This window comes from Tigriopus californicus, chromosome 10, assembly GCF_007210705.1.
Source record: "Tigriopus californicus strain San Diego chromosome 10, Tcal_SD_v2.1, whole genome shotgun sequence".
NCBI lineage: Eukaryota > Metazoa > Arthropoda > Copepoda > Harpacticoida > Harpacticidae > Tigriopus > Tigriopus californicus.
In genome coordinates this window covers 8,744,811-8,760,282 of record NC_081449.1, presented here as the reverse complement: position 1 = coordinate 8,760,282, position 15,472 = coordinate 8,744,811, and the positions used below count along the sequence as shown (strand labels likewise).

The 15,472-nt window shown below is 46.1% G+C and overlaps 1 protein-coding gene across 1 annotated transcript; it reads left to right on the top strand.

Moving 5' to 3' along the window:
- Positions 1–1,457: 1,457 nt before the first annotated feature.
- Positions 1,458–14,959, top strand: LOC131889500 (spectrin beta chain, non-erythrocytic 1-like). Its single transcript, XM_059238618.1, has 8 exons — positions 1,458–1,592; positions 1,746–1,901; positions 2,014–2,106; positions 2,308–2,442; positions 2,513–3,420; positions 3,453–11,877; positions 13,314–14,170; positions 14,267–14,959. The coding sequence occupies exons 1-8, from the start codon at positions 1,479–1,481 to the stop codon at positions 14,874–14,876; spliced, it is 11,298 nt and encodes a 3,765-aa protein (XP_059094601.1). The 5' UTR covers positions 1,458–1,478; the 3' UTR covers positions 14,877–14,959.
- The last annotated feature ends 513 nt before the right edge of the window (positions 14,960–15,472 follow it).

The window sequence follows — 15,472 nt, the reverse complement described above, 5'->3', positions numbered from 1 at the left end:
TGAAGTGTCTTCATCTTGGGTTGGAGAAGAACTCGGCCCATGAAAAGTCAATTCTGAAAATCATTCTGGCTATGGTGGGAAGGAGTAGGCACACAAATGGACAGTTGGGCGGGCCGCCGGTGGGCGAGCTCATCATGGACAGGTAGAAAGAAATTAGTACGCACATCTTAGCCCTACAGCAGCAGCAGCAACAACAACAACAACAGCAACAACAACTTGTAGTTTTTACCGTACATGAAGACCATCATGGGTTGGTGATTATGGCTGCTGCTACGGACGGATGCGAGGGTGAGCGAGCGACTCTGGACATGCTCTGGACTAGATGGGACATTCATTTGCCTATTCTCCCTCGTATCTCATACAATCACATACCTGGCATAGACTGGCATTCGAGAAAACGTACCATAAGAAATCAGGTTCACTTCACGGGACAGTTAGTTGATTGATTCAAGTGGCATTTCGACGGTGGGTTTCGAACTCTCGGCCTTTGAGGGACAGACTATCGTCGTTTCACAACAACAGGGCCGACATTTGGCTATCACTAACTTGGTGATCAGCTCTCAGCTCTTCGTTGACATCTTAGTTGCATTTATGTCATGTCTTCAGAACCGGACTGAGGCCCGAAATGTCGGATGCTATTGGCCTCTCGTTGCTAACCCGTGCATAAATAGTGCGAATCAATCCCAGCCCGAGTTTGTGACGGTCTGAAAGACAGGCCATGGTTCAATGGCAGTACTCTTCTAATTTGTCGCCCATTCGCCATAACGTCATCCAATCTGTCCCTAGTGTGTGAACGTTTCTTCCATATCCACATGTGCACGACAACTTGTTGCATTTGGTGGAGCTGCTGTTGGTGAGGCTGTCCCAGTCGGAGTACTCTCAGTGGGGACTTTCAAGCGGGGTATAGGCAAGTTCCAACGTTCAATCACTCACTTACACTTACTGGTAGAAGAAAATTGAAGAAGAAAAAGAAGATGACTAGTAGATGGAGACAGTACCGTACGATTCCACGGTACAGTACAGTGCAAACTCGCCAGGAATGCTGGGACCACTAGTTATTATACGAAGTTCTAGTGGTTCTTGTAGAAGGCACATAGGTGTGTTGTACATGCGTGTACGTGCGTGTAGTGTAATACATTGGCACACTACTCGCTCACGCATTGGCTTGTTCGGTAGTTTTGAGAGGTAAAGAAACGTAGAATTGGCAGAAGAGCCGCCGACCAAGTGGGTCGGTTGGATGATGAGTCCAAAGAGGCCCTTTTTCTTTCCCGGCAAGTCCTTCGAGAGGAGTGTGGCAAAGAGTGAGTGAATGGATGCATCATGGATGGGTGCATGGATAGACTGACTGACTGACTGACTGACTGACTTCTTGTGTACCTATTAGTAATGGATTCGAATCGCGTTCAACTCCAAGAGACTTCTAACTGACAGGGCTACGCTCGCTTGATATGTTTTAGGTCTTTAAGGAATGTCCAATCATGGATTTCGAAGTGGAGAGAATTCGCGAACTCACACATGAGCGGCAACATATTCAAAAGAAAACCTTCACCAAATGGATCAATTCCTTCCTCAACAAACATTCGCATTTGGAGGTAAGATCCGGCTTTTTTCTATTCATTAATGTGACTCACCCATGAGCGAGTGAGTGATCGAGCGAGCCAGTCAAATAGCCAGATTGTCAGAGAGTCAGGAGGACTCCGTGAGTGATTTATTGCTCCTAAAAATCTGCAATCCCATATGCGTAGGTGGAGGATTTGTTTACCGACCTGGCCGATGGCAAGATTCTTATGAAACTCTTGGAAATCATTTCCGGCGAATATCTCGGCAAGCCCAATAAAGGAAAGTTACGAGTGCAAAAGATTGAAAATCTCAACCGATGTCTCAACTTCTTACACACCAAGGTAATCGCAACCCGGCCACCCATCATGGACATCACTGTCCTGCCATGCGTTTTTTTTTACCGTTATCTTATTATGCCTATATTATTATTATTATTATTTTTATGCTATTCAGGTCCGCCTGGAATCTATCGGCGCCGAGGACGTTGTCGATGGCAATGCCACCCTCATTCTTGGCCTGATTTGGACCATCATATTGCGTTTTCAAGTAAGTCCAGGATTTCAACCATGGTTGATTCCGCAAACCTAAGAAATCCAAATACACAGAAGGCTCACGACCCGCACCGAAGTTTGAACCCACAACATCCGAGGAAAAGATTCTTGATTGATTCGCCTTGTCTCTTAGACCGCTTGGTTTTTCTACTTGATCCGCACATTCTCTTGAGTCATTTGGACATCATGTTTTCAGATTCAAGAGATAGAAGTCGAGGCCGATCCAGGCGAGGACGTCCGTGAGAATGTTGGCGAAAAGCGATCGGCTCGCGAGGCTCTTTTGCTCTGGTGTCAAAGAAACACCCGCGGTTATCGAGACTGCGAGATCAAGGTAACCATTTGAACGTTCGTATGGACCGGGGGCAATCCATTGATTCTGGACTCTTGTCGTCCCTTTGCAGGATTTCAGTTCCAGCTGGAGAAATGGCATGGGCTTTTGCGCCCTCATTCACAACCAAGATCCCTCGCTTTTGGATTACAACACACTCCAACACCACGACCATCTCCGAAACATGGAAATGGCTTTTGAGATCAATGATAAGCACTTCAACATCGCCAAGCTTCTGGATCCCGAGGATGTTGACACAAAGAAGCCCGATGACAAGTCCATTATGACCTACATTGCTTCAGTTTATCACAAGTTCTCGAAAATGAGTCAAGAAAACAAGAGCGCCAAGCGAATTCAGAACATTCTCAAGAAAGCCTTGGACAAGGAGAAGATGGAAGAACAACTCGAAGTTATGCTCTCGTCGTTTTTAGAGTGGATCCGTTGGAAGACCTTGATCATCAGTGAGAGGAATTTCCATCCCAGTGTTGAAGAGATGACCAATCTACTCAAGGAGTTCCAGGCCTATTTGAGTAAAGAAAAGCCCCCCAAATATCGTGAGAAGGTGGAATTGGAGGCCAAAATCTTCGAGATGTCCTCGCTGCGGGGAAAAGGCTCTCGAAATAGTGATTGGTCTTTGAAGAAGCTCCAGGGGGAAATGGACCAGGCTTGGATTCTATTAGAGAAAGAAGAGAGTCGAAGAAACAACGCTATCCGGACAGAGATACTCCGGCTCGAGAAAATGGCAGCTTTGGCCAAGAGCTTTTACAAGAAGGCCCAAATCAGAGAGGGCTACATCGACGAAATGACCACAATTCTCATGGATCCGCGATATGGCTCCAATATGGAGGTGGTGGATGCGTCCATTAAAAAACACGAGGCCATTAAGGCCGACATTCTCAGTCGGGCAGGGCGGTTGGATGACCTCAAGCGGGTAGCCGACGAACTCATTTCGGGCAAATATCACGGTGCCAAGGACGTCATGTACTGCTGTACCGTACATCCGCCTTAGCCGACGAACTCATTTCGGGCAAATATCACGGTGCCAAGGACGTCATGTACGTGCAAAAGCAAATTCAAGCCAAATGGGACCGCGTCAACGAGCTCCTTTTTGAAAAAGAGGATACTCTCAAGAAGCTGATGCTTTTGGCTCACACTGTTCGTGAGTTGAGAATCATTCAAGATACGTGCACGGGCATTGCTCATCAGTTATCCGATGTCGAGGCCGTCAAGTCTTTGGACAAGCTACACATTCTATCCAAGGAGCTCGCTGTGCTCGAGAACAAAGCCAACACGATTAAGAGCCGAACAGCTCTGGAGACAGATCGAGTAGATGGCGACCACGCAAAGGCCAACAAGGACAAGGACAACGCGAACAACAACGTTAGTAGTAGTAGTAGTAGTGGCACCAACAGCAACAGCAACACTGAAGTGGCGGTCCTTAATCCGGAGGTTAGACGAACAATCCAGATGATCCACGATCAACAAGAAATTGTCCGCCAATTCCGCGATGGTATGAACGAAGAAATTGTCAACACCAAACTTCTGGATGACTTGGATGAGATTCACAAGTGGATGCACGAGAAGTTCCAGATCTTTGCCATTAGTGTGCCCACTGTCACACCCTCTTCCCTCAGTCGACTACAAGAGAAACAAGCCATCATCGAGAAGGAAATCCTAACTCGTTCGCAAAAATTTGCATCCCTTCAGGACGTTCTCTCCTCCTCCTCCTCCAAAGACAACGACAGTTTGGGCCCTCTCCGAACCAAATTGAGTATCATGGGTAAAGACTTCCAGCAACTCCACACATTGAGTAAGCAACGCGCCCAAGAGCTTCGCGTGCTCAACGAGCTTCTCGTCTTGCACCAAGAATGCAATGAGCTCGAGACGTGGACCAACTCGGTCTTCGCCGTGGCCAACAACGTGACCTTAGGATCGACAGTGGACGAGTGTGATGCTCTCCGGAAGCGATTTCTTTCATTTATCCCTCCTGCACTTGAGCAATGCAAATCCGATATGGAGAGCCAGGACCAAAAGCTTCGAGACTTCAACACCAGCAACGCCGAGCACATTGCCCAAGGGGCTCCGGCCGTGCAGGAGCGTTTGATCCCGCAAGTCAAGGCCCTCTTCGACTACAAGGGAAATCGGATTCAGGTGAATAAGAACGAAATCATGTTCCTCATCGCCAAGACCAATGACGACTGGTGGAGTGTTCGAACGAATGACGGCCAAAATGGCTTCGTACCCAAGAACTATGTGAAAGAGGTGGCGCCCAAAAGTATCCTAATCGAGACTAAGGGCGATTTTCTCTCGGAGGCCATCAAAAGCTGTCAACTTGACCATCGGCTGAGGGGTATTCGTCAGAAGATGAGTGAGCTGGATGTTCAGGCCAAGCACCGCCAAAAGTCACTTGAGAACCAATTCCTTTATCTAACTTTCCTCAGTCAACAAGAAGTTTGCCACGAGATCATCGCCAAAGAAAAGCAGATATTGAGCAACTCGAATAGCAACACTCCCAGCAATGGTCCATCCCGTTTGGACCATTTGAAGAAGAAGGTCGATGATGTGCTCAGCTTTGGTCAAGAAATGAACCAAAAGTTGCCCAAGGATCAGACCAAGGAAATCGACCTGAAGAAGAATCAGATCCGAAAGAACTGGACTGATCTGATTCGGCTGATCGAATCCAAGGAGAAGAACAAAAGTCTTCGCTTAGAAAGTGACCGGGTCATGAATGTGGTCGAAGAGCTACGCTTCTGGATTCAAGGCAAGTCTGGAGAGATTGAACACATCATTCAGTCCAAGAACTCGACGTCCCTCACCCATCTCCGACTTGTCACTTCGCGGTTGGATAACTTCGGCAAAGAGCTGGAAGCTCTGCATTACAAAATGGACGAGACTCTAATGACGTTGACAACCCTTCAAGATCCCAATGCGCAGAAAATGATCAAAGATCTTCAGAAGCAAGAGCAAACCCTCCAGACCAACTATCAATGGGCTCAACAGCATTTTCAAGATCAACTCAAGGAGCATAACGATAATCAGCTTTGTCAACGCTATCTGGACTGGGCTCATTCAGCCATGTCGCAATTAACCGAGTGCCTTCACTCACCCATCAATCCCATTGAAAAAGCGGCCATTGGAAACAACTTCAAATCCGAGAAGGACATGTGGGATCCCACTCTTGAAGGGGTTCGCAATAAGAGCTTGAACCAATATCAAGAGGCCCAGAAGCTCGATCAAGCTTTAACAGCTCTGCTCTCCGAAGTCAAAGCCTGCGCGGAAGACGAGAAGAACAATGAAAGAGTGAAGATCAAAGCCCAAGCTATGATACTCAAGGCCGAGGATCTTTTGACCAAGTGCGACAACTTTGACCCTGAAAGCCAGAGCTCCATGAGTGAGAGAGAACTGGCCCAAAAAGGAGCTACGTTTGCCGTCGATGTTGATAAGTTTCTGCTCACTGTGCAACAACGCCAATCGAAGACCACAGATGCAGATCTTCAGAAGGCCATCGGGATTTTGGAGGAATTAGCTCATGAAGTGAAGGACACTAAGAACATTCTGATGGAAAATTGCGATTCGTTCAAGTCTTTCCACGATTTCCGATTGGCCTCTCGCGAGTTCCTTTCCATGTTGGATTCCAAAATGACCCACGTGAAGGATCTCTCATTCAAGAACAAGACCAATCTCCTTTCCAAACTGAAACGTCACACCGACTTGGATAGTGAGATTCGATCCAGTGCGGGACAACTAAAAGTCTTAAATATGTTGGGTAACCGGCTCTTAAAGCAAGACAACTATCAATATGAGGAACCCACCCAAGTGATTCTGAGACAACTGAACGAGCGTTGGGATGAGCTCTTGGATCAGACTGAGATGAAGCACAAGTTTCTGTTGACCAAATATCAGGACCTCACCGCTCTTCAATCCGTCATGGAGATCCAAAATGATGCGAATAAGCTGAAGGACATGCTTTCCAAAGAGCGAGCTAAAACGGAGGAACAATTGCCATCCCAAAGCAGCTTAGAATCCACGCTTCGAGATTTGGAACAGAAGATAGTTCTGTCCAAGCTCTACCAAGACAACTTGGACTCGATAGAGGTCACTCTAAATGGTTCATCAAACAAGAAGGATGCCGCTGCCGCATCAACTTTGGAGGTGATCAAGACCGTTCGCGGCGAGATTGACGAAATTCTTCAGGGTCTTCAAGCCCGCATTGATAACACTTTGTCTTTAAAAGATTATCACAACCTTTTGAGAGACATTGATGTGGATTTGGTGTGGCTTCAAGAAAAACTAGACTTCATGAAACATCCGATTCCACAGGAGCAAATGAAATCGCTCTACTATGCCCATGTTCACAAAGCCATCAAGGCGGAGACCGAGACCAAGAGACAGCACCAAAACGAATGGGAGAAGCGCTTGCCGGAGTTCTCTCACTTAGATGCCAAATACAAAGTCCTTGGGGAACGCCTGGAGGAAATGACGCAACTCCTCGATGAAACCAGTTTGGCCAATAAAGAATTTGAGAAGGCTCTCCTAGAGGCCGGGGCCCAATCCTCGATTCGAATGGATGTGTTAGCTTTGGAAGATTGGTGCCGTGAAAAGCTGTCTTTTCTGGCCTCGCCCGTGCGTGTGGACGAACGCAATATTCTGACCGAGATCCGGAAGTTGCAAGGCTTGGAGCTCGAACATCAATGTTACCTCAAAATCGCGCGTCAAGTTCACCAACAAACGGGAGAGCACGGGGGTCTTCAAAATGACTCCTTCAATTTGAATCCAACCTTCGAGGCCTTGGATCGCATTCAAGGGTTAGCCAAAGAGCGTGGAGCAATCTTACAAGTGTACTCACATCAATTCGAGTTAATGCAAGAGATGAGTCTACTGGAGAACAAGATTCAAGACAGTCAGAAAAGGATCATGAGGTCGTACAACAATTTTATTCCACAGTGCCAAAATGGGAACCAAGCCACTCAAATGTACAAGCACCTCGACCAAGAAACTCGCGACGACAAGGACATTGAAGGTCTTTTGGTCGGGTGCAAGGAGGGCATTGAGAAGATGGACCTGCTCATCGAACAAACCGCGGCGGATTCCAACGAACAAATCAAGGTCAGATACGACAAGCTCGTACAGTCACACAGTCAACTTCGCTACAGTAAAGCTCAACTCCTCCAAGAGTTGGAGGCTCTCTCGTTGAGCCTTGCTGCCAATGAAGAGTTGGAAAACTTGCGGGAACTGATTCGTGAGCATCGCTACAAGCTCTCGCCGGAGGTGGTGAATGCATCGAATTTCATCCTCTTTGCCAATGAGAAAAAGAATAGCCAGTCTCGTTTGGATCAAGTCCAAACGGCTTGGGAACTGCTTCGCACCAAGTTGGGTAACTTATCCAAGCTGTCCTCCTCTGAGGCTTGTCAAGTTGAAATCAAGCACCTCAAGAACGAGACAGAATCCTTCACGCAAATGATCACCTACAAGGAGCGCGTGCATAGATTGTTTCTCCAACTGGACGAGCTCCTTCATTGGTGTACCAAGCTGATGTCTGAGCTACCCGACATTCGTGGCATCTACTCCATGGATCAAGCTCAAATCATTCGATCCACGCTCGAGCATGTGAAGAACGAAATCCAAGTGAGAGAAGACGACTTCTCGGCCCTTCTTTCGCCAGAGAGTTTCCGCGCGTTCAACGAGCCGGATGAGAAGAAGATGGCGGACAAAGCCGAGCAATTGATCCAGGCCCGCCAAGAGCTCCACATGCAATGGCAGCAACGCAAAGTCATGATCGATCAAATCGTTGACTACAACTTCTTTCTGCGAGATTGTCGCCGATTGGACAGTTACTACAGCTCTAAAGAGCAATTCCTGTCTTCCCAGCCCCGAAACTTTTCCGACATTGATGACATGTTCTCTGAAATCAAGGAGCTCAAGATGATCAGATCGAATGTCTCGACAATGAGAGGATCTCTAGACGAGTTGAAGTCACAAGCCCAGAAATTAGTTGACCAACACCATGTAGAGAGTCCGTCCATCAGAGAACATCTGAAAAACCTGGAGGCCAAGCAACAACGAGTCGACTCCAAGATCGTCCAAGTCCTGGACCAACTACGATTGTGGAAGGATGTTCGAGAGGTTTTGTTTGCTTTAGATGACGTTGAAGAGTGGGTTTTAGGGAAAACGAAAAGCTACGAAGAACTGTTGGATCAACTGAAAACGAAAAATCAAGAGCAGCTGTTCCTCAGCAAGGTACCCATTCTTGTGCAAGAGGTCTCGGGGAAAGACGACCAAGTCAACCACCTCCTTGAAAAAGGCAAAGAGCTCAGTCAAGACTCCCGATCAGAACCGAGTCTGAAAGAGAGGCTGCCAGCTCTTCAGGAGCGATGGAAGCAGCTCAAGAACTTGACCAAACGAGCCAAACGAGCATTGGAATCACTGAAAGCCACTCAACAAATCCGATCGACACTAAACGAGTGTCAAGAATGGTGTCATGCGGTGGAAAACCAGAATCCTATTTTCCTTGAAAAGAACGTGGGTACGCTGGATTGCTCCCTCACCAAGAACAAGATGTTGGATCTTCTGGGACAAGCCAAAGCCAAAGAGTCGATTGTCACAGACCAACACCAGAGACTAAGATCTCACCTTGACAATGAGACCTTTCCAGAGTCAAGAGTGGCACAAGTGCTCGATCGGCTAGTCGATGTGAGCACCAAGGTCAGCCAAACCCTACTTCTGGTCGACCATGTAGAAGCAATTCGAAATGCATCGGAGAGGCTTGACACCATCAAGCATTCTCTGGAGGATAAGGAGAGAATTCTCAATGAGAAAGTCAATTGGTCGAGCGAATCAGCTTACTTTAACAGGAAGAATCAACTGCAAGATGTGAAAGCTTCAATTCAGCGTTTTAAAGCTGACATTGAAGAGCTATCGAATTTGCCTCAAAATGAGGCTGTGTCAGATCTTCGTCAAGAGGTCCTGGAGTCAGCCATTGCTTTGGATAAAAAGACTTCTAACTTAGGGATGGTGCTCGACCAAGCTCAACACGACTTACGTAACAATGAGGAACGCTTCCATTTCGGCAAGAAGCTCCAGTCCAATCTTAATGATGTTCTGCGATTATCCCAGCAGTTTTCGGAACTGAAAAATAAGACATTGGAAAACGATCACCTGGAAGAGCACCTCAAGAGCGCTACAACTTTGCAAGAGAGTTTGGAACATGGCATTCCTGTTCAAAATCTCACGGAAACTCATCAGCAGCTAACGGGCAAGTGGGAAAACGAAGAGATTCTTCCCAAGGACGATATTCATGCATTTGAGACCCGCTTCAACGAACTCCAGGGCAGCATTAAGCAATACAAAAACAACCTCAAGCATGAAATGGAGCGTCGCGTTTTTGTCGACCTAATAGCCGACCTTCGATTATGGATCCAAGAAACCGAGGCCAAACTGGTGTCCACAGCCTTAGGAATGAATCTAAGTGAAACCAAGGCCTCCCGGCAGAGTGTCCAAGAGATGCTGGATGGGCTGGATCAGAAGCTAGTCCAATGCCAAGATGCCACCAAGCACCCTAATTATGTTCAGTCCCATGATAGCTTGGATGAGGATTTTCAGAATGTCGTGCAATCGTTGGAGAAATTGAAACAAAAGCTAGACAGTCACTTGAATGACCTCGATCTCACTTGCGAAGGACACGTGCTTCTCAAGAAGATATCCCGACTGCGAACAGAAATCAATCGCTATTGGAAGATCGCTGTGGACCTTTCCGGCATTGCTGAAAACATGACCATCCACGAGAAGAAAGTGAACCATTTCAAAGTCCTCCAAAGAGAATGCGTCCCTATCCAAAACAAAATGGAAGCCTTGATCCGAGACGTCGACCATCTCAGTCAATCTCTTGACAATGCAATCATGGATGAGCTGTTTCAACTTAAGAGAGACATGATGTTAGATTGGGAGCAAATGGATTCACAAATGGCGTTAAAAACTCAATATCTGGATCACGTGGAGAAGAGCACTGACATTCTGGAAGAGACTCGCGGGTTCATGGAGTGGCTTGCTATCGCCATGGTCACCATTTCCGAGGAGCCCCACCGCACCCGCCATCACCTGGATGCCCAACTGGAAGGATTGAAGTCCTTGGAGACTCAATTGGAAGGCAGATCCGCTCAACGTCTCGCCCTCGAAGCCAAAGTCAAGGTCGAAATCGAAGAGAAGAATTGTCTTTCAGAAAAAATGGAATTGTCAATGGCAGAGCTGAACAAGGCCTACTGGGAAGTCGAGGCCCAACTTCATCACAAGATCGCTTTTCTGGACGAGCTTTGCCAGTTCTCTTCGTTGCGCCTGGAAATCTTGAACACCCTCTTTTGGTTGGCGGGAAAGACGTCGCAACTCGAAACAGACAGCTCCAAGGTTGAAATGGAACTTCATAGCATCGAAAAGCTCTCCAAACGGTGCGAAATGATTGAGGATGAGGATCAGCTCAAGAATATCGCGAGTTTGTTGGAACGAGCAAATCAGTTCCACCAACAGTCCGTACATTGCCGAGAAGACATGGGAAAGCTCTACCAAGACCTCAAGAGCAAGCAGGCAAACTTCTGCGACCTGTTGTCATCCATCAAGTCTTTGGTGCTAGAACTTTTGTTTCTCTGTCATTTTGTCATGGAGTGTAAAGAGCTTTCGGAGGCATTCAATCAACATCAAAAGTCCTTGGAAGAGAACCTGAACGTGGATGACGAATTAGTGGAACCCTGCCTGTTAAAGGTGGCTGCTCTCAAAGACCAAATACCGCAATACCGTGCCAAAATGGAGAGCCTTGAAGCCACTCAGGACACTTCTAAGTTTCAGCATTGTCGAAACAAGGGGATTGCCCTGGAGTCGATGGTGCGAATGAAGGACGTATTTGAATCATTTCGAGATCAAGTTATGGCTGTGGAGGAGAAACTTCAGATACGCTTTTGGAGCATTCAGTTAGTCGGTCAAGTAGACACCCTTCAAACCAGGATGGACTCGCATTTTGCAGCGCTCTCCAGTCATCCCATCTTGGAAGTGGTCAACAGTGCAGATCAGGCCAATGTGTTTCTCCAGGAGCGACGCCTCAACGAAATCGAGACCCAATCCAAGCGCACCAAAATTGACATGGACAAACTCCTTGACTCGGTCTTGGTCCAACGAGACTTGCGATCCAACCCAGATGGTTTGGCTCTGGTGCAAAACGAAATCAAGACCTTGGAGGCAAAGTGGCAAGCTTTGGCGAATCTGTTAACGGCTCGAAAAGACACCTTGGGCAATGCTAAAGCCATGGTAGAAATGTTCCGAAAGTTCGAGGACGTCGAGAACTCGATGACCCATGCTAACGCTCAGCTTTTCGAGACGGACGGCACTGAAGAAGACGAGCTAAATATCGCAATTGAAGCCATCGAGAAAGTCAATATCCAGCCCATTGAAAGCCAGGTAAGTGTACGAATTCCCCAATCCTACTATTATTTATAGGCCTGCCGCAATAGTTTTGGATCAAGTGATGAAAAAGTTCAGGCTATTGTCGGAAAGTTTGTTTTTTTTTCACGGGAGAATATTCCATCAATAAAAGGCAAAATAAGGCTTTTATTCAAATCGAATTCCAGAAAAGAGATGTTTTCCGAAGGCAAAATGTCCTTGCTGTGGATGTAAATGGCATTTCCCTAGGGAAGATCATAGTTTTGCAAGAAATCGACCATTTCGAAACTTTGTTTCGAATGAGTCTAAAAATAACATCCTCATAAACAATAATGGCATTAGTAATGTAAAATAATCACTTGTCAGTTCAGAACAATTACAATAGTTGTTTTGCATGGGACACTAAATTGGGACAAACCTATTTCAACCGTGGAACCATTTGTCAATGCATTCGTATCTTCTTTGGCCTTTGGTTGTATCAGGCTCTAAACGGCTGCCAGTTTTTGTTAACCTCTTGATGGGTTTTCGTGGCGAAAGGCCCGCATATTGAAGTACTCCCAAGAAATTCTAAAAAAATAGATTTGTGTCCTGTAATGGATAAGAAGATATCTCAATGTTAGGGTAGGACTTCCAATAGGAAATTTAGTGTCCGTATTAAAAGTGGTTCGCCGTCTGTACGTGCGATTAGAGAAGAAGCTTTCTCTGGAGTAAGGCCGGGGAAGAAAATCGAACCAGGAACTTCTCACACTCTAAGAAACTACGCTAGCCAATACACAACATTCCCTTCAAATAGGTTGACTTCTGGCACCGGAGTTAAAACTTACGAAACCTAGGGAGGATATTTTTATCTTTTTCGCGCTGCCTTTTACACAGTAAAAAGAACAACAAATACAAAGGAAAAGGCTTGGAGTCGCAGTATATTAGCACAGGGTCAGAGTTACATCATGCTTGGACTTCCAAAAAGAGACGGTCTGCTACCCTTGGTTCAATCCCTAGTTAGTAGACAAGCTTCTTTGTGGCATTTAAGTTACAAATTGAGCTGCTGCTTTAACAATCCCAATGTGAAAAACCTGCGGTCATTTCCGAGGTGAGGTAACAAATAGAGGACTTTGTTAGACACGTATTTCTCGGCAAAACAAACAATGATCAACCTCGGCAGTACTGGTTTGACAATGGCCGAGGCAATGCCCGGTAGAGTTTTCCACATATTTGTCAAAATTCGTCTGTTACGAGGCTTTAGATGGGTAAAAGAAGGACTCAAAAATATAAATCATGATTTGCCATCTTCTTGAACTTTTGGTGCACCTCGAAATTAATCAGGTAACGATTAGGAGGGCTCTCGTTTTTTTTTGCTTCAGAGCACTTGTAACGACAGGCAAACTAATGTGACATGGTAGGCCTTTCTTTTCATTACAAGCACCAATCTAATCACAAAATGATTGCGTCAATTTCAGATCACTACCGTGGCCAGTGCATTAGAACATGATTTCAGCTCTATTCTTTCCAAGGAGCAACTTAAGTTTTGTACGAAGCGTGTCTCACAACTGAGAGAGCATTTGCAAAAACTCGAAGAGAACCAACGATCGAGAAAACGTGAACTTCAGACCCAATTGACTGAAGCGCAAACTCTAACCGAGTATCGGCAATGGATGCAATGGTTGACGGAAGTGATGACCATTATCCAGTCACAAGATCTCGGGAAGACCGAACGCGACGATCAGATCCTCATTCAGAAGCATGAATTGGTCAAGAACACGATAGATCGACGGAAACCTAGCCTTCAAGAATACATCAATTCGTTGACAGGGAAACCCGATTTGAAGGCCAAGGCTAAATTATTGAATGATCGGGTCTCTATTGTCGAGGAATGTTGGCAGCTGAGGTTGGAACTCTATGTCCAACACTTAGAGCACCTCAAATGGGTTGGACAAATACAGGAGGTAGAAATTTGGCTCCAGGAACACGAGAAAGAGCTGACTTCAAGCGGGGAGGAAACACAGCATGGTCTGGAACGTTTACAAGCTGCATTGGACACCCATATTTTCATGGAGAAGGCCCTAATGAATTTGGGTTCCAAAGTGGACCACATTTGCCGACCGACTCGATTTGAATCGCATCTCCAAGATTTGGTTCTAGCGGCAGAAAGAAAAGCCAACCATCTCGAAAAAGAACGAATCGAACACGAACTCCAAGAAAAGTTCCAAAGAAAGGAAACCATCCGGAAAACCAAAGATGAAAAACGCCGCCAGGAGCGAAGAAGAACACAAGAAATTATTATGCCAGAGCTGCGACAGAGGCAGGCTAATCTTGGGTGAGTAGAGCTTCTCATTTGATGGCTGATGTCTCGATTATCAATGCAATATTTCTTTCACACCTTCCTTAACTTCTATCCTTTGTCCAAATATAGAGAGCAAATGGAAGCGGATGGTCCACCAGCCAAGGCTAACAACATCCAACAAGTCCCGCACGTCATGAGCGGCACGCTAGAAAAGAAGAATGAGTTTGATGATGGTCACAAACGTTCCACTTCGCGGACTTGGAAAAGCTATTATGCAACCCTCACCTCAGCAGCCAACCAGGCCCCAAACTCAAACCATCAGTTACCAAATAGCCTTCTTTGTTTTTACCTCAGCCAGAGTGAATGCAACCTAAATAAACCTCCGGTGATGAGCTTTCCGATCCGTCAACTTACAGTGGAGATTCCCAAGGCACCGCACCCTCGTAGGAAGTTTGTTTTCCGAATCATCCTCGACAATGGCAGTGAGTTTCTTCTCAACGCTGAAGACGAGAACGCATTTGGCCTCTGGACGAAGGAATTGGATGCTGTTCGGCGAGATCAGAATTCTGCAGCCAACAATGGAACCGGGAAACCAGGGAAGTTAGCGCAAACCACCCAACACGCACCAGCCGAGGATCACCACCAGAACACCAATGGCGGGGGGACTCTCAAGGGTGATGAAAAAATGAACCATAAAGAAAGAAAGAGTATGATTAATAAGTTACTTATGCGTAAATGACCCTGATCAAATAATAAAGAATAGCTGCTAATAAAGTAAAAACAAGTTGCCAAAACCTCGGGGGTTTCCAGGCATGCACTAAAGCCTTCCTATCCATGAATAAGATAAAACTGAGGCCATGCAACAACATACCGGTTCTTATAATATGCAGTCCAGGGAAATCTCTGGTGTGAATATGAATCGTTGACAATTCGTTTTGCTCACTCTTATGGTGCGTCTACACGACAAATAATTGGGCAAATAATTAGCCATTTGACAAACATTGTTTGCCATTTCACAAGTATTTCACAAACATTTCTCGATTTGAACATGTTTAAAGTTTGTTTGCCCAAGAGCAAATATTTCATGGACAACAGCATCCTCCCCAGCCCTTCCAACCAAGGTGTCCATTTTCAGCCAGTACAGAACTTGACTCATTCGATCCATGATGGTTTATAACAAAGAAAAATGTATTGATTGTGGTTCATTTTGACGCAGGCTAACCCCAACATAGAGTATGAAGGGGCCTGGAATTGTCAATCAATGTTCAAAGTCATCAGATGTCATCCCATCCCCTCTTAATGCAGTAGTCACACTTCCATCTCCTATCGAGGATT

Excerpts from the sequence above, each read along its gene's own strand:
- LOC131889500 (XM_059238618.1), top strand. The coding sequence starts at position 1,479 with ATGGATTTCGAAGTGGAGAGAATTCGCGAACTCACACATGAGCGGCAA. Across the intron at positions 2,107-2,307 it reads CCATCATATTGCGTTTTCAA|ATTCAAGAGATAGAAGTCGA; the intron begins GTAAGTCCAGGA and ends TCATGTTTTCAG. Across the intron at positions 2,443-2,512 it reads ATCGAGACTGCGAGATCAAG|GATTTCAGTTCCAGCTGGAG; the intron begins GTAACCATTTGA and ends GTCCCTTTGCAG.